Raw genomic sequence first — 24768 nt, 5'->3', positions numbered from 1 at the left:
TTTCCAGAAATCACTTCATAAAAAATATGTTAAATATTAATTTAAATGAAGTTTGGCTGAATCACATGATTTTTTTGTTGTTTTCAGTTGCTTTAACTGTATGTATCTCAGCAGTATTGGACTGAAGTGTAACTGTATTTGTTAAAAACTACAAAGATAACCAAATGATTGTGAATCTTTTTTTTTTTATTAATATTATAAAATACCGTTATTCTGAAGTTGTCAGGGTGAACTTCATCACACACTTGAAGAAGGTGCTGTGGTGATTTGTTTGTATTTAATGACTGAAAGTGTCAGTGAGTCTGAAAGTGTTTTTATTTTTTTTTTTTTTACTTCAAGAGCAGAGCCTTGGAGTTCAGATTTGATTTCAACTCTCCATTGGAAAGCAAGGTCCCAACATCATCTATTCAAACCAAGAAACAATCAGAGTATGTGTTACTGTTAACAAAAACATTATTAATGGAAAACCATCTTCATGTCATAAAAAATATTGGGGGGGGGGACTAAAAAGATGAAGAAATCTGCTGAGAATCTGGATTCCACATATAAACAAACCATCTGTGCAGGAGCAGCAATATCCGTCCATATTCTCCGTCACACACACTGATTCACACCCCTCCTCCCCCCTACACACCCTCCAGATAATAGCTGAAAGTTGGACTTGACACAAATCACATCACCCCGTCTTTGTCTGTCCCCCAATCAATACTCCCCTCCTCCTCCATGTCTTATTATCAGCACTAATCTATATCTCTTTGTCTCGTTTTCTTTGGAGTCTCCTCCTTCACTCCCTGTCTTTTCTCCAAATTACATTAAGGACAATCCGATGTTTTGGATGTAAAATGACCTACATCGGAATGAAACAGAAGGAAAGCAGGCCACAGAAAGAAAAGGAGACAGAAAAGTGGGAGAGTCAGAAAAGAAAAGCTGACGAGAAGAAAAGGAGTGGAGCGTCGATTGGAAGTTGATTGTAGAGATTTCACTTTTGCTGTCTTTTTTTTCTCTTTGGGACAAAAGCGACAAAGAAAGGAGTGAGGTGGGAGGGGGCCGAAAACACAAACGTCTGAGAGTCCTGGCAGGCTTCTCTGCGTCCAAACAAAAAACAAAATGGCAGCGTTAATAAAAAGCGATCGCTAATGCTCGTCTAAGGCACGAGGCCGCGGGCGTCGAAGGCGTGGAAGCAGCGCCGGCATTCTTCGGCGGGCTGCGGTCTTTTGTCGGGCCATGTGTCATGCTCAGAAACTTCCCATCCCGAAATGTACTCCCACAATAAAGGCAGAGTGGAGAGTGTTAGGCTTTTCATTTGACGGGGCCATTAACAGGACGGCCTGAAAGGACTTGAAATGAACCCAGGTTTGCTCAGGCAGCGATGCCCTGCGCCGCTTCTTCTCCTTTTATTTTTCCATTTTTCTGATGTTTCTTCCTTCACTGACCTCGAAGCCTTGTTACTATCAGCTGGGAAAAGAGCTCAAAGTGTCCATGTTACTGTGTGAAAATACTCCAAACCTGCATATTCCAGTTTTTACTTGGTGTAGTCAAAACCTCTGTCGTTCAAATGAAAAGACGCCACAGTGAAGAACAAGGTTAAGGGTAAATTTGTTCTTCTGGGAAAGAAACTCAGTGTACTTAAATAGAGTACTTGAGGAAATGTACTTAGTTACTTTGTTGATAGTAAATTACTCATTGTTTGCCTCTGTTCTTCATCAGCTGGATGCTCAGCGCTGTTTCTTCTTCTTTATTTTTCTGATGTTTCTTCTGACCTCCAAGCCTTGTCACTATCAGTAAGGTTATTATCATTAATGGAAACTAACGAAATGACGAAAACTAGAATTGTAAAAACATTTTCGTTAACTGAAATAAATAAAAACTATAATTAAAAGAAAAAACGGTAAAAAACTGAAACTGTATTGTGTGTTTACAAAACTAACTAAAACGTATAAAAATTACGGATAAAATTCCCTTTGTTTTTGTCTTTGTCAATGTTGGATTGATACGAAAGCGATTTATTTCGCTCTAGCAATTTTAGCTAGTGGCACCATACGGCACTTGACAGTCCATCACTTGTGGTCACTTGTGGTTTCCAGTCGTCTTCTGGTCCCAACTCTACCTGGAAACATGGAGACTAAAGTTGGGAGAAAGCAGCAGAGTCCTGTCTGGGATTTATTTGAATATGACAGAGAAGAAGAGAAAAGATATAAAGAAACTAAAACTAATACTGAAACTAAGCATTTAGGAAAAAAAAGGAAAACTAATAAAAACTAGCAAACCTGCTCTAAAAATGAATTAAAACGAAAAAAATTAGAGAAAAAAAAGTCAAAACTAAATCAAACTAAACTATAATGAAAAATCCAAAACTATTATAACCTTCACTATCAGCTGGGAAAAGAGCTCAAAGTGTCCATGTTGTCCATGTTACTGTGTGAAAATACTCCAAACCTGCATATTCCAGTTTTTACTTGGTGTTGTCAAAACCTCTGTCCTCCAAGTGAAAAGACACCACAGTGAAAAACAAGGTTAAAGATAAATTTGTTCTTCTGGGAAAGAAACTCAGTGTTCTTAAAAAAAGTACTTGAGTAAATGTACTTAGTTATTTTACTGATAGTAAATTACTCACTGACTGCCTCTGGTGCTCATCAGCTGGAGGCAGGACATACAGTGACATCCGTACATGGGCTGAATATTCTGCTACAACCATACCAAAAGGAACTGGCAAAACTGTGACCGTCTAATAAGCCAGTGTGGAAAGCCCCCTGTCAGGAAACAAGGACTATCTGGACATCAAGTTAAAGGACTTCCAGTGTTTCCCTCCCATGTCATCCATGTTGGCTAGTGTTGGTGTCAGCTGAGTGTACTTCACAGAAGAGCTGAAGCCAACTGAGGTGGGAACTATTAACCACAGCACTGACAGCGACACTGCCAATGTAGGCCTGTGTGTGTGTGTTTACACTTCGGTTCACTGCTGTGCTCATAAAGAGGCGTGAATGACTGTGAATCAGAGCACATTTATATATCGCCTCCATATCTGTGTTTTCTCTGACGCAATGCAGAAAAATCTGTTCAGTCACTTGTACTTGTTGGTCTGTTACAGAGATGTGAACCTGTCAGTTTCTCTTGGTTTTTTTTGTTTGTTTTCCATTTATTTTTTCCTCTTACTTTTAATACTTTCTGCCTATTAAGTAAATTTTTATGATCCAGTTTCAAAGATCCTAAAAGCATAGGTTTGGCTGTGTGTGTTTCTACTAATTGCAATAAGGCACAAACACAATGCACAGGACACGACAGGAAGCATGGACATGGACAGAAGGCTTGGGAACTGGAGTATGTATCATTAGCAGTTATTAACACATTTTCAGAGAAGGTCTCACTAGTTGCTTTTCCATTGACCCTCAAATTGCACGAATATAACTTGCGCATAAAAATTTACCTAATGGAAAAACTACAATTTCATCAAAAGTCTTGTTTTTGCGCTGGCAAGAGGTGTTTTTTTGGGCACAGCACAAATGGTATATCACACAAAACTGCAATGGAAAGACCTTTTACTGCAACTAGAGCCATGTGAATAAAAAAAAAGGGATGTTGTTACAACAAGCGAAGAAGAAGAGTTTTAAAAGAAATATGGCACAGTATGTACAGACACTCCAGGAAACTGAATAATTTTTTTAATTTAGTACAGGATACAGGGGTAATATATAACAATACTGAATATATCTGTAAATCAACATGATATTTACGTTGGTCACCATGTTTATGGAATGACTTCTCATATCATATCATAATAATAAATCAACAAATCATCGCATTTGTGATTTAATGGAAAAACTGACATTCCGCACTTCTGTTTTTTCGACATTTAGTAAATATTAGCAAAGTTTTGCGCAGATGTCCAATGGAAAAATGACTATTGGCACATTTTATTCCACTGTACTGATATATTGGCCAGACAATGTCTTTTGTCTTCAGTCTTAATCCTGCAAAATGACATAAATCTATCTGAACTTGTTACTTTAGGTGAATTAAAGCTATTTTAAAGCAGCGTGAAATCAATGACCTTGAGCCATGTAACTGTTTTTAAACTTGCACAAATGATTGTTTTGTAATTATCGATTGTAAGTTATTTTGTTATTATGTGTTGATTATGTCTTGTCTTGTCAGAAACTGTGTTATGCTACTTTTCTTGTCCAGGTCACTCTTGGAAAAGAGATTTGTAATCTCAATGAGGTTTTTTACTTGGTTAAATAAAGGACATATATTAATGGCACTGGCAGATATTTATCTGATGTGTTATATTGAAAGTTTTTCCTTAAATTTCTATATTTGATATATGTTCAAAGATAATGTGATGAAGGACTAAAAGATTTTAAAGTAGTAACTATGTATTCATGTGATGAACAATTCTTTGTTAAGAGTTAACAGAAAATAATGCGGATTTCAGCATCAGTAATAGGCCAAAATGTCATTTATATGTTGGTATAGGTTACAGCCAAGAATTTTGCAATGACACAAGAAACAAATAAACATTAATTTTACACTTTGTCGAATTCTAACAACTGTCTAATGCAAACTCAACAGTGAGTATGACCCCATTAGCATCAATAACCAACAGAATCCATCTTGGCATTAATGGACAAGAGCCATTTAATTGACTCTGAGGTGTGTAAGATAAGATATATAGCTCAGATTGAACAGTTGACCCAGATCAGTGACAGTTCCAGGTACATTGAACCATTGCTGGAGACTCATGGTAGTGGGATGATTGACATTCAGCCGTCTGGGTCCAGCTCTGGTCCTCAGACCGGGCTGAAGCAGACCGACGGCCATGTTCTTCTCTGTTTGCATCAGTTGTGACATGTTTCCTGACAGCGATGTGGAGATCATTGCGTGGCCTTTTTAAACAATGGGACCAGACGCTACTCAAGCATGGTCGGAAAGGATTGTCCGATGAGATAATGAGCTCTAGTGAACTCTGGTCAGTTGTCAAACTGTATTTGGGACTGACCACAAATCCACTGAAGCAGAACGGACCTTTCATTCAACTTTTTAGGCCTGATATCCAATTTCAGTAGACTTTGCCTGCTTTTTTTTTGGTGGTATAGTTTTATTTTCTTTATTCTATGAATATACAGTGACTCTCCTGTCTAGGAGGAGACACCACAATGAAAAAATAAAGACTGTCTGTGATCACTGCTGTTCACAGAGAGGTGCAGATACTCTGGTGCACTAGGGCAGGATTTCCTCCCGGTGAAGGGGGAGTGGTTGGGTTGGGAAGTTCCACATTCACAGAATATTTCTGTTTTTATAAATTGTGATAAAATGCATAATTTCAGAACAAAGTTACCTCAGCCATAGGAAGTCATCTGTCTGAAGCAAAAATGCAAAACCTAATGACAAGCACTTAATTCTGTAGTTCTGTAACATTGGAATGTGCGTAATTTTTTCTTTTCACCGCTTTCCACCGTCACTTCAGAAAAAAAAAAAAAAAAATCTGCCTCAGTGCCGTTGACAGGAAAAGTGGCTGCACAGTCTCTGATTCTGCTTAGCTTTTCCCTTATAAATGTGTAATCTTTACATTTTGGCCCCCTATATTATTTGTTAGATTTTTGATTAAGGTCATTTTGAAAATGAATATGCTTTCAAAAGTATTAAAGATGAAAATTGGCTGATAAAAACAGAGTATGGATTTTTTTCTAAGATCACGTTAACATCACAGTTGACTCATGCTAGTTATAGAAGAGAATATTTTCAAAGTTGCTGGTATATTACTAATTCAGCTTGTTAATCATGCTAACTTACTTGCAACTGTATTGCATTGAATCCCTTTATGATGCATTTTAACCCTTTCATTTATACTGGTCACTCCAGTGGACAGTTATTCTACAGCTGTTCTCTTATATATTCATGGATTTTATTGTTTTAGTTCCATATCAGCCAACACAGTGGACACCTATGCATCATCCCATACATTGTAATTCATACCATTACTGTAACTTTCCTGTTTTTGATTAACCTGATCTGCAGTAACATGTTTAAGTGTAAATCAATTGCTTGTTATTGTTAATAGGCTGTAATTAACCATTTTTCTTAAACAAAAAGGGTTTTTTTTGCATATTATCTCCATAAAGTGAGTTAAAACTAATATTACAGTATGTTAAAATGTGACAAAACACCAGATTAGCAGCATTAAAAAAATGTATTTCATAGTTTTCACAGTGTATCTGTAAATGCATGTTTCTTTGCTTCAAAAATTAAATGCATGATGTCCAGCTGAGTGGATATTTTTGCAACTCCATGAAAAGTAGAGTCATAAAAATTTTTTCGATCGCATTGTTTTTTCATGCCTAAAGCGGAATAAAAATACTCAGGAAAAATAACATGATTAGGGTCAAAAAACGGTTTTCAAAATTTCTCTGAAGGGACATTTTAGAGACAATTTGACCCACATTTTTACTATTAAATTCATTTTTGCTTTAGTTGGACCATAAGAGATTATCCAAAACGAGGAGCTACTTTATATTGAAATAAATGTTGGAATGGCAATCAATTATAGTTCGCTCTCTGACGGAACATTACCGTGTTTTGACCCATTAAGGTTCTCATAATTCATGCATGAAAGGGTTAATAAAGAATCTTGACCTAAAATGCTTTACATATACACAAAAACGTGAAATTTTCACCAGTGCTGTCAATCGATTAAAATTTTTAATCAGATTAATCACAGGGTTGCTGTGGATTAATTTCAATTAATCCTGATTAAATATAATTCATTTATAATCTATATTAATTGCGTTTCATTTTGCATGAGCAAACAGACTCAAGACTGTTGACGGTGTTTATTAAACACCTTCAACACACCTTCAACACTTTCAACAAAACAACTTGAAACAACTGTTCCATCTTGGTTTTTTTATACTCATATTTCCATCCAGAGGGCCAATGTGCTGTTTAGTGTCTTCCATCTTTATGGGTTTGTTTTGCTGCCTGTCACTACCGGTAACTCTACTTGGACAAACTGCCTGAAATGCGTTGGCAGAGACGTATAGGTTAGAGCAGATGGGTTAATTGCATTCAAATTTTTAATCAGATGTATCATGATGAAGGATTCATTCATGCTAATGCATTAATTTTGACAGCCCTTATTTTTACAGAAGTTTTCATGCTTTTCTGAGGTGAAAAGGTTTGATGTATGAAAATGCAGTGGCAATTTGATTAAATCAAATGGCATCAGATGAAAATGTAAGGAATGTGTGGCTGTAATGACTGTACATAATAACTGTATATTGTGGCTCTACAATCACCTCTTTCTATTCATCAAGATTTTATGGTTTAATGATGCTTTGTCATATTGCTTTTCACCTATGTTTTGATACAATTATATTCATGACAAACATCAAACTTCATGTCCTGCCACAATACGACATAAAAAGTTACATTTGTTTTGCTATTACCCACCTTTTTTTTAAGTAAGGTTTTTCTGTATTAAAAAAATACATGTTGCTGATACATGTGCTAAAATGTGCCACAAACCTAATATTATCCTCTTTATTTTGTGCTTTTTAGGTCTGGATCCGTCCCAGCGTCAGGGCGTGGAGGGGCTGATCTCTGCTGCTCCATGTCGGTTTGACCACGCCGCCCTGTTCACCATTTTACAGAAAAACACACTGCAGCATCGCATGAACGATTCCTTCTCTTGTCTGGTAGGTGAAGCACAAATAAACATCTCATCTCACACATTTGTTCCCTATTTAACTCTGTCACTCAGTTTTATGTTGATGGTGTTTGAGTTTCTGTAGATGGAATTTGGTGGTTTGCTCTCTGCTGAAGCCCAGTACTAAGAGATGTATGATTTAAAGGTTCAACATGTAAGATTCACGTGTTTGTGCACTTAAATGGAGTTTATATTTGGGTAGGTGTTCTGCAGAGGAGCCAAGGAGAGGTATAAAACTGACCTGAGATCTTTACCCTTTATTTGGGAGTACAGGCTTTTATCATGGATGTAGGCAACCGACACAACAGTTCGCTCAGAAATGGACGAGTCTCCACCAAAAATTTCATATAAATCTACTAGCATGCAGAAATCTCACACATTAAACCCTTAAAAAAAAGTACTGGATAAAATACAGGACGTTTTTTAAGATGTGTATGAAAATGCATATTTAAAAGCACTCCCTGTAATTTCTTACTGACCTAAAATTGCCAAACTCATCTGGTGTGAAAGATGTTGGCATACGGTGTTAACCTAATGCCATTTTTTACCAGTAGAGTGAGTAGTGAGCCACTGCAGCCTTGAGTCTGCCCTCACAGTCCGACATTCACTTACAGGAGGTAGTCTATCTGTACTCACCAGGCCACTTTTAACCTCCTTTCGTTCATGTGGTAGGACATGTAGTGAACTGTAAACTCAACAGTAGATGCAACGATGGCGGCCACTATCAGCATCATCGCCCGACACTGTACAAATGTTCGGAGTCAAAGAAAAGTAATGATGAAAGTAGAGGCACAACAAAAGTCAACACTTTTCCCCCGCTTGAGACGACTCAGTGGGTAAAGGCATGAAGTTTTACACTGAACTCATGCTTTTTCTACACTGGTAAGTCGTCCATATACTGATGGCTCATAAAGGTGGGCAGTTTTGTTTTGTTCATTGATACTCGAATTTGATGAAACTCACACTTTTTTCACAGTTTGGACAATTGATACTTTAACTTTAGTGCAGCTATGTATGACTAAAACTGTATATCACCATAAATGGAGGTGATGGTTTTACTGCTAACGAGTTAATCAGGCAAAATGCAATTATAACAGAGAGTTAATATTATAATATTTAGACTGAGTTTTATATTTTTGGCTTTTGACTTAATGATAATATGGCACAGATTTCCTGTAAACTAGATGCTACACTAGTGGTTCTCAACCTTTTTTGGCTCGTGACCCCATTTTAACAGTACACATTTTTGGTGACCCCAGACATTCAAAACGGAGACTTTTTTTTGTTACTAAAATGAAGTTGTTTTTGATCATATAATATTGTACTATACAAGGTTGCAAATAAACATTAATTTTAAACTACATTTAGGCTATATAATGTATATAATGCACCTTTTTGGTGTCTGCTTATCAGTTTCTCTTGGAGATGTCTTAGCAGTACCAGGCAGGTGAAGAAATCTTTCCGTTCTCTGTTGGGTCTGGTTTTCTGGCTGCAACTGTGTCTGAGCAGGTTGAAGCGTAGTAACGAATGCAACCACATGATCAGGTCAATCAAGATATGCCCTCTCAGATATTATATCCTGCATTTTATTTGAACTTGATTTTTATTAGGAAAAGTGTGTGGTGTTTTAATTATAATGCAATATATATTGAATCATTAAAAAATATTTTTTATTTTTTATTTTTTTTATTTTTTAAAATCAATTACTAGAGATTTCAATTTGAATTCCAGGTTGAAAAACACTGTGCTACACCCTTTTAACTGTGAGTGGAAAGTGTAGCATTCATTTGGTAGTGTTGGGTGTTTTCTAGTATACTACTGTCCCCTGCTGTTGAGAGTTGGAGCTAATTTGTTAACCTCACAATAACAAATAAGTTTATCACCGACAAACATCTTCTCTTTTAACTCTGAAAATTTGCACTGCTTTCTGACACTTTTATTGACCATCATGACTTTTATTAATCCTTTTGGCTTGAAGGCTTAATAATATGGTTAGAAACAGTAATCATACCAATGATAGGGAAATAAAGATGCCTCTTGAAGAAATTGCAGACAGTTTAAAGTCTCTCTCTGTGTGTTTTATGCCTGGGGGCTCTCTCACACTGATTGAGGGGATAAACGCCCTAATCAATACTTTCCAAATAGGAACATGACCCTCATGGACAACTGCTGGGCTGAGTCAATGGAAGAAGAAAGGGGAGCAGAGGATTACAGCCTACAGTGGTGAGGGAGGGGGAAAGGAGGGAGGTTTTTGTGTTTTGTGCATTTAAGCAAAAACCACCAACACCCCCCAATGCCCTGACTGTATAGATATGATTCTGCAGCAAGCACATGATCAACCATTTTAATGTTCTGCGCACGATAATCCAATAAACATAAGATGGACTTTTAAAGGATTTTGCTTTTATTAAATGGAATTATGCAGTTTAAAACATTTCCCTGTGGTCTACATAAACCGTAAATACTATACTTGGGTCTGAATTCTTCATTAATTAAACTTCACAGGCCCATCTTCAACCCTATTTCTGAGTAATGACACCAGAAAGGTCGTTTTGAGCGCTGGCCCTTTAAATGCACATGCCCACCCCCTCCAGGTAATGGACTGTACTGCTCTGTCCCGTTCAGCCACTTGTGTTCATTAATACAACCAATAGCTGAACATTTTAGGTAATTGGCTCAAAGTTTGGACATATTTTCAGTATTGACTACAACCGCTGCTGCTGACAAATAATTGTAGTGTACTTGGAAAAATGTTCGCCAGAAGTCTTGACCTTATATGTGCAAATGTCGTGACGTAGCTAGTTATAGATGTAACAAATTAAGCAGGGATTAAAACGAGTTGTAGAAATCCACTGAATTTTTTGCCAAAATGAATATTAAGATAGCTTTGCAGCACCTGGAGGGTTTATGAACTATTAGGGTCCAAATATACAAATAAATGTACCAAAGACTAATAAAAGTGGGTTTAGCAAAATATGACCCCTTTAAAGATTCTATGAATTGATTTATACAAAGATAGCAGATAGTTTTAGACGATAATAATAATAATTTGAGATCCAGCTGTAAATACTACATCACTGAGGCTGTTTTTAAAGCTTCACTCTTTAGTCCAGTTACATTAGACTCTGATCCCTCCTCAGTTATTTTGTATAGATGCAAATATATCAATTACACTGTGGTTCTGACCAAATAACTCCCTCAAGACTGGAAGAAGTGTGATCCCAAGTGAATTGTGGAGTGTCTGATCCACCTTGTCTAAACATCTAAAAGGCTTGTGTAACCAGGTGCTGTGCAAAGTGCATGAACAAACCATTGTAGTAAGGTTGTTAAGGCTTTTGGTACATTTTCTTGGATTTATCTCAAATCACACAGCAAGGAAAACTTTCCACTTTGATGGTCTGATGTGAACTGATCCAAAGATAATTCTCCTCCTGTTAACAGTGTCCCTAACATTGTAAATTCAGGTGACCAGTGTTGTACCTGAATACAGGGAAATTCCCCCTCTGTGCATCACTGTGTTTTTATTATTGTCACACAATATCAACTTGTGGAATTATAGAATTTTAAAAAGGCTGTAATTTTAAGGTCAAGTGTGTGGTGATACTTTGGAGATATTTTATAGAGGTGTCTCTACAGTTTTTAAAGTTTTTGTTTTGTAGTTTAACTTTCAAAATGATCAGTGACCTATGCATTTTCCTTGATAACAAAGCAAGTAGACTGAAATTGTTACCACAAACTGTAATGTTGCCCATACTAACTGCAGTATGACTCGTCACCAAAACCATGAACCCCTTCAACAAACCAAACCATCAGTAATACAACTTAGGAGATGAAATAAACCCTACACATTACAATTTGAACCCTCGATGGACATGGAAACATGAACTCCTCGTGTCCTCAGACGCTCAGTGACATCTGTGCCTCTTTCATTTCCCTACCTGTCTCACCAGGACTCCTTCCAGCTCTGCAATTACACTGGTCCATTCACACCGCTCCTCCAGCTCCTCTCCGCTCAGCCTTTTGTCAGAGCTGGCGGGCTTTGTGTTCCAACCTGAGCCCCCTTTTCACCAAATGCTCTGAGAAAAGGCCATAGCCTCGGCGTGGGGGACATCTGTTGAGAAGTGGTTTGGATTCATGTCATAGTCGGGGTCATATTTTATTCACAAAGAGCTCAATCCAACAACAACAACAGCAATTAGGCTGAAGTTTGGTTTGTAGCTGAGGCGAGTCCTACTAACTGGATCAATGTGGCTTACAGTCGTCATTGAAGAGTTAAACTCTATAATAGAGCTGCTGCTGGGCCTTCAAGTTCAGATGAAACTATTTCTTGTATAACTTCTTCCGTGGACATAGAAATGTTTTAAGTGATGTATTTTAGTCTGATTCATTTATGTAAAACAAAACAAAATCACAAGGAAAATTTATCGGCTTCAACATGTATAGTCAAAATTAAGGGGAAGTGAACTGACATTGAAGTTAAAATGTAATAAGATATGCTAAGTTTAGGAACGTGACAAGTTAAGGTGCACAACAAATATAGTCATATGTAGATAAACTACTGAAATTAAAGTAAAGGAAATTAAAAGTGAAATCTAAAAGAGCAAAAAACTGCATGAAAGTGCATTTAAAAGTCAGAGATGATGCTGAAACAACTCACGGCAATAAAATTATGAAGTATATAAAAACAACATAAAACAGAAAAGGCAAATAAAAAGTGTACAATTATATCCTCCACTTAACAGAGAAGATATTTTGCCAAAGTGACTTTAAGCAGGTACTCAAAAGCTGCCGATCAAAAACCCAACAGTGTTTCTTTTTGTTGAGGGGAATTAAAATAAGAATACAAACTTCAGTGGAAATAGTAAAGTCTTGGTATGGATAGATGAGAGACAGTGTAGCTTAAAACAAGACAACCAATCCAAAACAACAAATTAATTTATCAATCTACCAATATATTCAGTAGAATTCTTCTTTGTCATCCCACCCTTGAAGGTGTTGCACCCAAATCTGTTAGCATACCCGTGTTGTCTTGTAGTACAGCATTAATGGTATGTCAGAGTTCCTGCAGGGTCTTGAATTTACAAATCTGCATTTAATGCCATAAAAAAGTCTTTAAAACATATTAAATTTGATATGATAGGTCTTAAATGATGTTGTCATAAACTTGTTCACTGTATTGTGTTTAAACGTGCCTGTTAAATGTCCAAGCTGTCCAAGACAGTAACGTTAGTAGACTCAGTTCCACCCTTTTCAACCCGACAAATTATATTGAAATTAAAAACTGATTATTGCTGACTTTGCAGCTTTGAGAAATGATCACAGAACGCACGTGTATCCATTAGTCTTTGTACAGTTGTGAAATGGGCTTTAAGTTCTGTTCTAAAGTCTTACAAAGTATTAAATTTAGCTTATTAAAACCTGTAGGAACCCTGTGTATGATTAATGAGATTTTTACTCGACCTAACTACATTTTGATGAAAAACTTTAATGTAATTACATATTTTGGAATTGCATAACTCTTTTACTTGTTTCTCTTCACCACTGATGAGTCACAAATGGTACATTTTGTTTGTTAATCTAAGAGTAGTCTAACCTTCACATTATGGTTTAATATGAAAGTAAATGTAGGCATCTGTTCATCAAACAATTAATCATCATGAAAGACTATGGATGAAAAAATCATGAACTGCGGTTTTAATTCTGAAGCTCCAGCAGTTAAGGACTCTCATCAGCAGCAGCATTCCATCATCGCTGTCCTCCTGCCTTAACAGGAAGCAGCTGAAGCAAAAAGAAACGCATCAACAGATCCTGGTGTATGAGCACTGAAGTGGAGCACATCTGAAAACCAATGTTCCCTCTCCACCTGTAATCCAAACGACTGTGACACACTTTGAAACGTCTTAAAAGACACCTTTGCCCTGTGTCCACCATTACTTTTAGAGGACGCAGGTGTCCTCTTCTCCTCCAGTTAGATCTGTCTGAGTGTCCTGTCCTCTAATTTAACATCCAGCTGTGCCCCACCATTGTAATATAATTACAGAGTTGTATGCATCCACACGGCCGCATTTAAACATGAAGCTCCACAATGAATCAGTGACTGCACTAATTAGCGCAAGAGGAATTAGCAGAAGAGAAAGTAATAACCTGCTCACCTCGAAGAGAAGAAGCAAGCAGCAAATATAAATAATTGTTATGTTTGTCATCTGTGTTTGATTAAGGCTGTGATTGTTTTCACCTTCGGAGAAAGGAACACTTCACTTCATCCTCATTAAGTTCTTTAAGGCTGAATGAAATTTTTGAAACCGATACCAATGTTTCAGATGCCATGAGAGTTAAAGAAAACATAAGCAGATGCACAACTTCCCACAAAACCAAATGAGCTGGAGAGGAATCTGCCAGGTGAGGAATTCACTGTGACGTGAAACCTTTCAGCCATGGGATTCTCCTCTCCTCACCAGACACCAAAAATGGAAACCACAACAAAAGTGAAAAGTGAATCCAGAACAGAAGAGGATGAAGAATCCCCCATTGTCTTTGATGAATACAAGGACTATTTGAAGAACACCTGCAGGAGGACAGCATCTCCAGCACAATCTCAAAATGTCCTGCAGACAGCAACAAAATCCAAATCCATCTTAAAGCCATCATGGTAGAGGTGAAAACCTGGAACTGTGGCTCATATGAAGGTTATGATCAGAATGTTCCATGAGTTCAGATTTAATCTGAGTCTAGGCCCCCTTCCTCCTGTAATTTATCAGATAAGTGTGAAATATTAGCAAAAATGTCAAAGGTGGAAGCATTTCCCATCTTACCTCTGTACTTATATGTGGAAAAACCAACAACAGTATGTGCTGCGTTCCCAGAAAAACATACTGATGATGGGTCCTAGAGCCAGAACAGAGTTGGGTAAGACTGCATTTCAACATGCTGCCCCTTCTGCAAAACAGCTTAAATCTGTCTGGACTTGTTACTTTAGGTGATTTTAAAGCTATTTTAAAGGACCGTGAAATCAATGAGCTTGATCAATGTAACTGTTTTTAAACTTGCACAAATGATTGTTTTGTAATTATCAATTGTAAGTTTTTCATATTATGTGATGATTACGTCTTGTCAGAAACTGTGTGTTATGCTGCTTTTCTTGGCCAGGTCACTCTTGGAAAAGAGATTTATAATCTCAATGAGATTTTTACTTGGTTAAATATAGGAGACATAAAAATATGTTCAGAGTAGAAAAGTCTATATATGTTTCTCCCTGGACTCTCACAAACACTATATTTGCAGTTGAATTTGTTAAAAGCACAGCACGTCATGCCCAGTAAATCCTCTCAGATGGTCGAAGTCATGAGTTTTTTGTTTATTGTTGTTTTTTAATTATTATTTTTAGATTAAATAGGATTCTATTGGCCAAAAAAGTCTCCTTCGCTTCTTGCCTTTCATGTCTGGAGTCAGGTGACGAGCTGTGAGTTGGGGCGTTCAGAGCCTCGTGGTCCTACGCTGCTTTCACTTTCCTTGGGTCATGCCGTTCCTCGATGGGAGGCGGTGGACGTTGGCGCTCTGACATGGAGACGTTGAGCGGCGGCTGACAGAGCTAACGAGGCAGCCGGCTCGTTAGCCGCTAATTGAGCGGTCAGCGCCAAGACTGGAGTTAGCCATCTGTTTGTCACAGAGGAACATCTTGTCACTTCACGCCCGTCGACAGGCCCCTCTCTCTTTCTCTATGGTGTGATATTAATAGCTCAAGCTCACAGACGGAGGGAGAGAGGGAGGACAGAGACAAACAGAAGACTGGAGGAGGAGGAGACACTAAAAGGCCTGCAGAGGAGGAATCTGCCAGGTCCAGTTAACCCCGACAGGAAGCAACATGTCAGCAAGTCTAAATAAAATCCTGCAAATTATTTTGTGTAATTTAAAGTCTGTAAAGTGCTACTAAACAAACAGGTTTTATGAGCCATAAACTAAAATATATCACTTAATTTGATGAAATACAGTGATTCTTGTGGTCATGAAATTTAAAAACTTATAGAAAATGTATGTGTGAAAATGGCTCAAATGCCACAAAACATCTTGAGAGCATATTTTCATTTGTAGATAGATCGTCCCTCCCCCTTTTCACTAATTCTTGGTCAATATTCATATTGGTTTTAGTCCATTCTCAGTTATGTTGTGATTTAGTGATTTATTCCGAACATGCAATGAAATTTAACATATATGCACTTGCAAAGCACACATAATAATACAAATATCACGAATCATAACAATCTTAGAAGACATTATACAGCGAGTGTACACATACACAGCAAGTCAGATATCTTCTAAGGGAAAGAGGGTTTGCAATCACTGACAGTCTCATAGTATTCCATTTGAAGTCAAGGTTAAAGTGTCAAAGATGGCTGTAATCTGAACGTCCACTGGGGTCCCTCTTTCTCCAATAGTACCCCATGTGACCTAACCATGGAAAAAATGTGAACAGCCAATGGGAAGAGGTGAATAACTTCTTTATCCTTTTTGAGTTTACCATTATTTACACTGGAGATGGTGGAATGAATCCCTTCTGTGATCTTTTACTCAAATCCCTAAAATGACTCATGACTCAATACTAAATGGTGTCACCCACCAACCTCTTGCAACTTTTCCAACCTATTAATGATGCATCCTCCTACAGAGGCTGCTGAAGGTCCGATAAAATGCAGAAAAACATTGATTTGGAGGGAGGAAAGTGACGGATTGAACCAAATCTATGTGTGAACCTAAAAGTCTGACATAGAGAGTCAAGTGAATCCCTCGGACCATGTACTCAAAATTTACTCACAGACAGAGGAACCACAAGTCCTTAAATTCAGATTTGTCCTTTCTGGTGTGAATGGGCAATTCTGCCTCACTTCAGATCAGTGAGTGATTCAGACTGATCTGAGTTACCCATCAGGAATTTACACATAAGTCAAGAATGTCCTGGTTTGGGGCTAAGACTGTAAAGAAACATCTAGTTTTGTCTGAAACAGCTCAATGGACCTCATCTCCTCTTACACCTTACAAATGTCAGAAACACTAAAATCGTAGGCGCATTTTACCTTAAAGGTGCCCTGCCACACAAAACCGTTTTTACTTGTTTGTTTTTTTTTTTTTAATATGTTTGGTCCATAGGCGTTTGTGTTATGTAGTGAATTTGAAAATGAACCTCTGCCTCCTCTGTCTACTATTGCCACTGAAAAGAAATAAGCAGAAAAATCAGGTCAGTTAGAAAAGCTGGTCAGTGTACGTGTTATTGCAGTGTTTTTCAACCTTGGGGTCAGGACCCCATGTGGGGTCGCCCGAAATTTCTAGTAATTGATGTAATTTTTTTTTTTTTTTTTTAATTACTAATAAAAAATATATGATGAGTTGACAGAGACAATCCCAATACATAACAGACATGACAAACTGTGAAGCTGAAACTGAAGCACTGTGGTTCTGTTTATCTTTCAAATGTTCATTGTGGTCAGTTTCAGATGCTGCAGCGCTTTCATAATTCATAGTTTGAGTTATTGTTTGTTCAGTATTACAAGGCTGACAATTGCCTTGTAAATCCAAGCTGGACTGACTTTACACATCCTGACCAAGGAAAATAAAATTATCACTTTGTGCAGTAATCTACACCTGGCTTTTCTGCTTTTGTCCATAATAATATATATTATATAGTCTAAATGTTGTCTAAAATTAACGTCTATTTGCAGCATAGTATAGCAAACTATTACGTGATCAAAAACAAATTAATTTTAGCACAAAAAAAAAAGTCTCCGTTTTGAATGTCTGGGGTCGCCAAAAATGGGGTCACGAGCTAAAAAAGGTTGGGAACTACTGGGTTAATGCCTGGGCTCATCACTATTCATGAGCTCACCTGGGTGAAACCACGCTCACTGATTTCGTCCAGCTCAGTGACTGTTTTCATATACAACAACCTGTGGCGCCATAAAGGGGGGGTAAACATGACAAATTCATGGGGCCCAGCATTCCTGGGGGGGGGAGGCTATAGAGCAGTGTGTGTGTGTGTGTGTGTGTGTGTGTGTGTGTGTGTGGGGGGGGGGGGGGGGGGGGGGCAGTGGATGCAGGTTTAAAAGTGGTGAAAATTCCTTGTAAGGTCCACCGTACAAGAGAGGTATAGAAGCTGGGAGTCGGACATTCAAAGTATGTTAAGTTTCATTTTTGGTTTCTGCCAGTTCCTCTGCTTGTTGCACAGGGTAAAGGATGCTGAAAAGCCAGGCTCTCATTGGCTAGCTGTTAGCCAATCAGAGTCAAGCAGATTAGCATGTTGAATATTCATGAGAATGGGCACAAATCGAGCTGAGTCTTCCAACAGGCTTTCTGTACCACGTTAGAATGGCTTGAAACTTGGTAACCAAGACATTTTTTCTACTCCATTTTTTTCCAGTCCATGGTAGAACTTCAGACATTACCACAAAAGTAACTAAACACGTGTGGCAGGGCATCTTTAATATTTGTAGAGTCAGGTAAAATGTATTAAAAGTTGTGACATGACTACAGTCTGATCATGTTGAAGCTGCAGAAACATTTACAAAGACTCTAAACAGATCATGGAAAGACAGAGTTATGTTGGTGAATTTATAATGTGTAATCTTTGTATTAACATATTTTCACCATCTCATATTTCAGCAGTTTTACCACAAACTGCAACTTTCTTGACTATGTATGAATGTTGTATAATTTAAGCACAATCTAAAAATAACTTGTCTCTCACCATTTGCTGTTATGTACCTTTTCTCCATCTAGTTTTCTGTTAAACAGCTCAGTGGACTGATCTCTTGTCTGATGTGATATGTGTATCATTGTGACTGTCCCTCTCCATCTCCACAGTTCACAGTTGTCTAAGATGGCTCTGCAGCTTCAGCATGGACAGATTTATAGGGATTTTCACTTTTTAATATTTCCTCACATTGATTTGATTCACGTTTATTTCCAATGTGCCAAGGCAGTGGTCATTTTGATCTTAGTGCCATGTACCACATGAGATAAGAGGTGTTGTTCATTGAGCTGGATTGCTATCTTTGCAACAAACTATGACTGACTTATCTTTTCAACATCGTATGTGTAAAATGTTGCACACTTCAGTTTTAAGTCAAAACATTTTTCATGCCATTAACCCACCATTCATGTGTATTCTGAAGTTAGACTCCCATGGGAATGTTAAATGAACATATTTACAGCAGAAATAACATGTTTACAGCCTGGTACAAAAAAGGGTTTTGGTCATTGTAGTTTTTTCATCCTCTGTGACAACTGTACTCATCGTGATTTAAAAAAAAAAAAAAAAAACACACCAGTTTAGATCATATTCAACCAAAAGGTGATGCTTGATTAAGAGACTGGTCACTGTGATTGGTGGGTGAGTCTGTCACTGTCTGCTGTTATGTATGGGTTTTGACTGACAGCATTAGTTCACATGTCGAGTCAGACATTCAGAGCTCTTGTTTATTGAATAAATCGTATAATACAATACCATTACTGAGTCATGGAGTTTGCCTGTATTTAATCTCAATGAACAGTATGATTTAATGCACGCTGATGTTGGCGATTAATTCATTTTGAATTATATGATCTCTCAGCTAGTCTGCTAATTAGCTCAGATAGCAGTAATTTAGACTTTTCTTGACTGACATTACTGTTGTAAAATACTGTAGGTGTTAACATTTAATAAGTAGATGAAATTTGTTGATGACGTTTATTATTATGACAGTGTTAGAGGATGTGGTTCCAGTTTCATCCTTTGCTCTTCTTTAACTTAATCCATCTGGTTCCAAAAAAATAAACATGGCAACAGCCTTGTCATGCATCTAAAGACTTCAGAGTTTTATTTGAGTCATGAGGAGGTGACATCATGGAGGGTTCATCCACTGTTAATATACAGTGTAATAATCAACATTTGTATCAATTTTTTTTTTTTTTAACTGGTTTTGTCCAGCATCCTAACAGCAGAATGGTAGTCTGACTGCCTTTTAGTGCTGAACAAATTTGCTTTGCCAAGGGTGACTTCATAAAGTATATGAAGCTCCCCTTGATATTCTACTGTGTTTATTATGAGTTTTGTTGAACCACATTTTGATGCCGGACCTGACATGGGGGGGGTGAAGGGGAGAGAGCAAGAGAGAAGAAGGTGGCAAAGACCCTCACAAGAAAATATCAACAACACAAACAGCAACAACCATGGTGATAATTACAATGGTAACAATAACTACAACCACTGACTAATTTGTATCAGTTTTAATGCTGAATCCATCGGCTACTTTTTTGTCAGTTTTCTTCTAAACTACTGTTTTAAAAACACCAAAATGACACAGTACCACGATAAATCTCACAACATTTATTTATATCCAAACAAGCATTAATTTTTCTCCAATGTTGTATTGATGATGGTAGAGACTTAAAGTCGTCTCCATCACAGAGATGTGGATCAGGGAGGGTGTCATGCTCCCTGAACCACTCTTTCATAAGCCGGATGAACCTGATGAATCCAGGCTTTGTGAACCTAAGTGGCACAACTTCACCTACTTTCAAGGTGCACTGGGGTGAGAAACTTGCAAAAGGTCAAGAACTCCAGCGGCACTTGTCAAATAGAAGAACTTTACTTCACTCTTAATTTAGACTGACACTTTTCAGCTTCTGGCCTTCATCAGGGTGATCAGGAAATACTTAAATAGACACTTTTAAGATATAAAACATGAACTCAATGAAAACAGTCTGCAAGGAATCCAGACATTGTCTAATGTTTATGTTTTCTATCAAACTGATGGTTGTATAAGCCACTTACTGCATCAGTTAGAGTTAGACAACTGTTGTAGATGAAACTTAAGAATCACTGCTGTAATTATGTGGGGAATTGAAATTATGTTTTTTATTTTATTTAATTACCCCACCCCCTGAAGGAGAGGCAAGGGGTATTGTTTTTGGTTCTGTTTGTTTGTTTCCAATCCAATCCAACTTTATTTATAAAGCACTTAAAAACAGCCACAGTGGACCAAAGTGCTGTACAGGAGACTAAAAGCACAGTAAAAAAATGAATAAAAGCATTAAGAAAAAATAAACAAATCAAATAAATAAGACAAGTTTAAATATTTGTTTGTTTTTTAACATTCTAGCAGCAAAATTATTAGTTTAGTTCATACCAAATTAGGTTTATTGATTGCCAGTGACCTAGAATAGATCTAATTACATTTTGGAAAAAGTAGGTCAAAGTTCAAATTTTTTATGAATTTTTTAAATCTTTTTTCTTCTCTCTTTTACTTATAATGGCCGAAATATCAAATGTCTGTAAAAACATTAATTTTGCTCGAACCTTGGCACATATATAGAGGCAGTTGACATGCTGACATCAGCACACACATAGACATGATGACATCAGCTGGATCGATGCCAAAATAAGTTATAATATGTGTAAGGGGCGGGGTTTGTTGTGCCTGGCACCGCTTGTATTTTATTATTTTTTTGCCAGTCAGTGTACACCCCTGTTCGTATGGCTGTTTGGAAATAATTTAGGCATATTAAACCTACCTCCTTTTGTACATAAGATTCAATGTTGAAGTGAAAACATTTTCCAGCTAAAAACAGCCCCTTGTCAATAGCTTTTTAAGAATGTCCTCTTATGTAAGACTATAATTGTTGTGACTATTTTATGGTATGCTCCATACATTAGACACCTCTGAGTCGTTTCGTTAATTGAGTGTTGCGGGCCTTTCAGTTGACATGATAAGATTACCGATAAAGCGTTCACTTGCACTGCTGTATAAAATGAGTGATCACAGCAAACATTAAAAGTTGTTCTTCATACCTACACACTTCTGATGTTTTAAACTGTCAAATCTGACATTTAATTTCATCTCCTTTTATTAATCTCATCAACATACTGTTATTATTTTCATTCAGATCAGTCTGCTTTGATAAAGAATCTCACCATAACTGAAAACTCTTCTTGTAAACTGTCCAAATAGATCATACAACGTACTGTATGTAAAAACAAAAATTGATTAAAATTGTGATTAATAAATATTTCCTCCATCTACCGAGTTTCAGACTTTCAATCAGCAGACTATGTGATGTGAAACAAACTATTATAAAGGTAAAATCACACTGTCTCTTCTCTCTTGGGTCGCCTTTGTGTGTGTGAATGGCGTCAGCTTGGTGGAGGTGCTAATTTGTTAATGTTCCCTCCATGAGGAATCTTAATTAGCACTGTAAGTTTCATGCCTAATTTAGTGATTATACATGGAATGAATTAACTAATGAACATCTCTGGATGCTGCAGTTGCCCCACACCTGTATTTTTTTTTTTTTTTTTTGGACTCCAACAGGGAATTAATAGTTGACGTGTTAAACTTTACACCATTGTATTTAATTGTTGTGAAGTTTTTTATTGGGTTTGTGGAGCCAAAAGGTGACGGTTGGTGTGTTAATGTCTCCTGTGGTAACAAGAAGCGGTGCAGTGTTTTTCCGTCCATCAGTGGAGTTCAACACCTTCATCAGGTTGTTGGCTTTTCCTCCCACATACCTAACTGCTTCTCAGTCCAAGAGACAGAGATGTTGTTGACACTTTTATCTTGTCTTATTTGTACTATTGTAAACATATTATGCTGATGTTGTTGTTGTTTTTTTTATTTATGGTGATTGCATAAAACATAAGTTCTGTGTAAATAAGAAAACTGAACAAAGATCATTATGTACAGTTGCGGAAAAAAATTATTAGACCACCCTTGTTTTCTTCAATTTCTTGTTCATTTTAAGGCCTGGTACAACTTAATGCACATTTGTTTGGACAAATATAATGATAACAACAAAAATAGCTCATAAGAGTTTAATTTCGGAGCTGATATCTAGCCATTTTCCATGGTTTTCTTGATAATAACCAAAATCACTTCAGTTCTTATATCAGTAGCGATGGCATTGTACTGACAAAAACAGTGCTTTTAGACATTCCATGTTTTCTTTTCTGTCTGTTTTAGTCACATGATACACACAGGAGTTAATACTTGATTGCATAACCATTGTTTTTGATGACTTTTGATGGTCTAATAATTTTTTCCACGACTGTACACCATAGAATGCATCAAAGGAAAGGAAAGGGGTTGCAAGCATTTTCATACATATTTAAGGCAAATTAAAAACAAACAATGCAAAAAAAAACATATACAGTAGTCCAGATTCATCATGTACACACAGGATTTGACACTGGTTATGCAGTTTGGTAAACAAGCAACAAAGCAATGCAAATAATCTTAAATGGATGATTCAGTTACACTCACATTCACCTTTCACTTGAATAAAGTGTTTCCACTCCATTTTATGACATTGATAAATTCTTCTGCAGCAGCATGTTTTCATTAAAGCTTGTTTCAACAACTGCAAGTGTCTGGAATCATTTTCTTCAGTATTTGGATTCATTTTGAGTCAGTTATTTGCCGCTTTGCTCAATTCAATGAAGTCAAATGGCACCATGATGAAATGCAGCAACATGAAGCAAACATATATTTAATGATTTTAATGTATATAACTAATCATACATGAATGAGGCTGATCTTCAGTCCATACAGTCCACATACCTTAGCAGCACTTACAGCATAATTCACTCAGGCTGAGACAAGTGAATTTCCCGTAGAAACTGACTCCTTCTGCTCTTTCTGTCTATGTTTGGTCTTCAGGGTTGGTTCAGTCCTGGTCAGGTGTTTGTCTTGGATGAGTACTGCTCTCGGTACGGCGTTCGAGGCTGCCACCGCCACCTGAGTTACCTGAAGGATCTGATGGACTACTCAGAGAGCAATGCCCTGGTGGACCCCACTCTGCTACACTACAGCTACGCTTTCTGCGCCTCCCACGTCCACGGAAACAGGTACTCTAATTAACACAAGAACGCTCAACGTAGCAGTTGTCTGGGTGCAGAGATAAATTCTGCCTGATAGCACGACCTTATTCACATGCAAACAAACACATTTCTAATTTTTTTTTTTGGTCATGGAAACATGGTGTCTTACCCTTTAGAATCCTGGTGTTGATTCTTTTATTGTAAAGTAAACACACACTGATTCACCTCCATTAAAGTTATCAAGGCATTAAATCAGATCACAGGTTAAAATGTAATAAAATGTAGTTTTTTGTGGCCTCTTTAAAGACAACAATTTCTGCCTGAGGTTACCCTAGAAACAGAAATCACTGAGCATCAAATTAAACAGTTAACATAAAGCAGAAAATGTTACTTTGTGTCATTTGCAAGAGGTATGTTAAATGATTTATATACAGCTTTGGAACAAATTGGAGACTGTTGTTTCTACTATTTGTATGCATGTATTTAACTGAAATCAACATTTTGCTTCTTCTAGAAACTACTCGAAAACCAACAATTCTAACAATAAAAACTGTGTTTTTTATCACACATATTTGCTGAAAATGAAATGAACAAAAATAAAAATGTAGTTTCAGACCTCAAATAATAGAAAGGGAGGTGGTTCATTTTGAAACAACTCTATATACTTGTATACTTTGGAGGTTTTGAAGGTTTTAGGAGTCAGAAATTGGTGGAATAACTCAGCTTTCTTGAGTCTTGGCATGCTTTCTAGTCATCTTTCACATTGTTGCTGGATGCCTTATGCCTCTCCTGGTGCAAAAAAATGCAAGCAGTTCGGCTTCCAGGCATTGCAGAGGTTATCACTGGGGTCAGGTATGGAAATTTGGAGTGGTGTCTAATATTTTCCACAGATATATTTCTAATATACAGCACTACTAGATGCTTTGAAAAGGCTCCTTGTGGCATTTGTGTGCCCTTGAAACTTATGGAATTCTAAGAGTGTCAGAAGAAATGCTCAAAGGAAACTTTCTTAAATTTCTAAGGTCGATCAGTGTTGCAGAAACTAAGTAGTTCTACAGCGTGGCATCTTGTGATGGACAGTCGGCTGTACAGATGCCGTTTGAGCAGCACCAGCAGCCACTTGTTGCCATCAGCGTCGCTCCAGCAGTTCAGTCCTCCTCTTGTCTTTCTCTTTTCTCCCAGCAGCCCCCGTTTGACTCCCTGGCTGGTAATTACTGATATCTGT

The 24768-nt window shown here is 37.3% G+C and overlaps 1 protein-coding gene across 1 annotated transcript in view; it reads left to right on the top strand.

Moving 5' to 3' along the window:
- cadps2 (Ca++-dependent secretion activator 2) overlaps positions 1-24768 on the top strand; it is a 308305-nt gene that overhangs the window by 185723 nt on the left and 97814 nt on the right. The window contains exons 12-13 of the mRNA XM_030137611.1: positions 7555-7691; positions 23383-23570. Coding sequence (XP_029993471.1) covers positions 7555-7691; positions 23383-23570 — 325 coding nt within the window. The remainder of the gene's footprint in view (positions 1-7554; positions 7692-23382; positions 23571-24768) is intronic.

Source organism: Sphaeramia orbicularis, chromosome 6, assembly GCF_902148855.1.
Source record: "Sphaeramia orbicularis chromosome 6, fSphaOr1.1, whole genome shotgun sequence".
NCBI classification, from domain to species: Eukaryota; Metazoa; Chordata; class Actinopteri; order Kurtiformes; family Apogonidae; genus Sphaeramia; species Sphaeramia orbicularis.
This window is presented reverse-complemented; position numbering and strand designations above follow the sequence as displayed.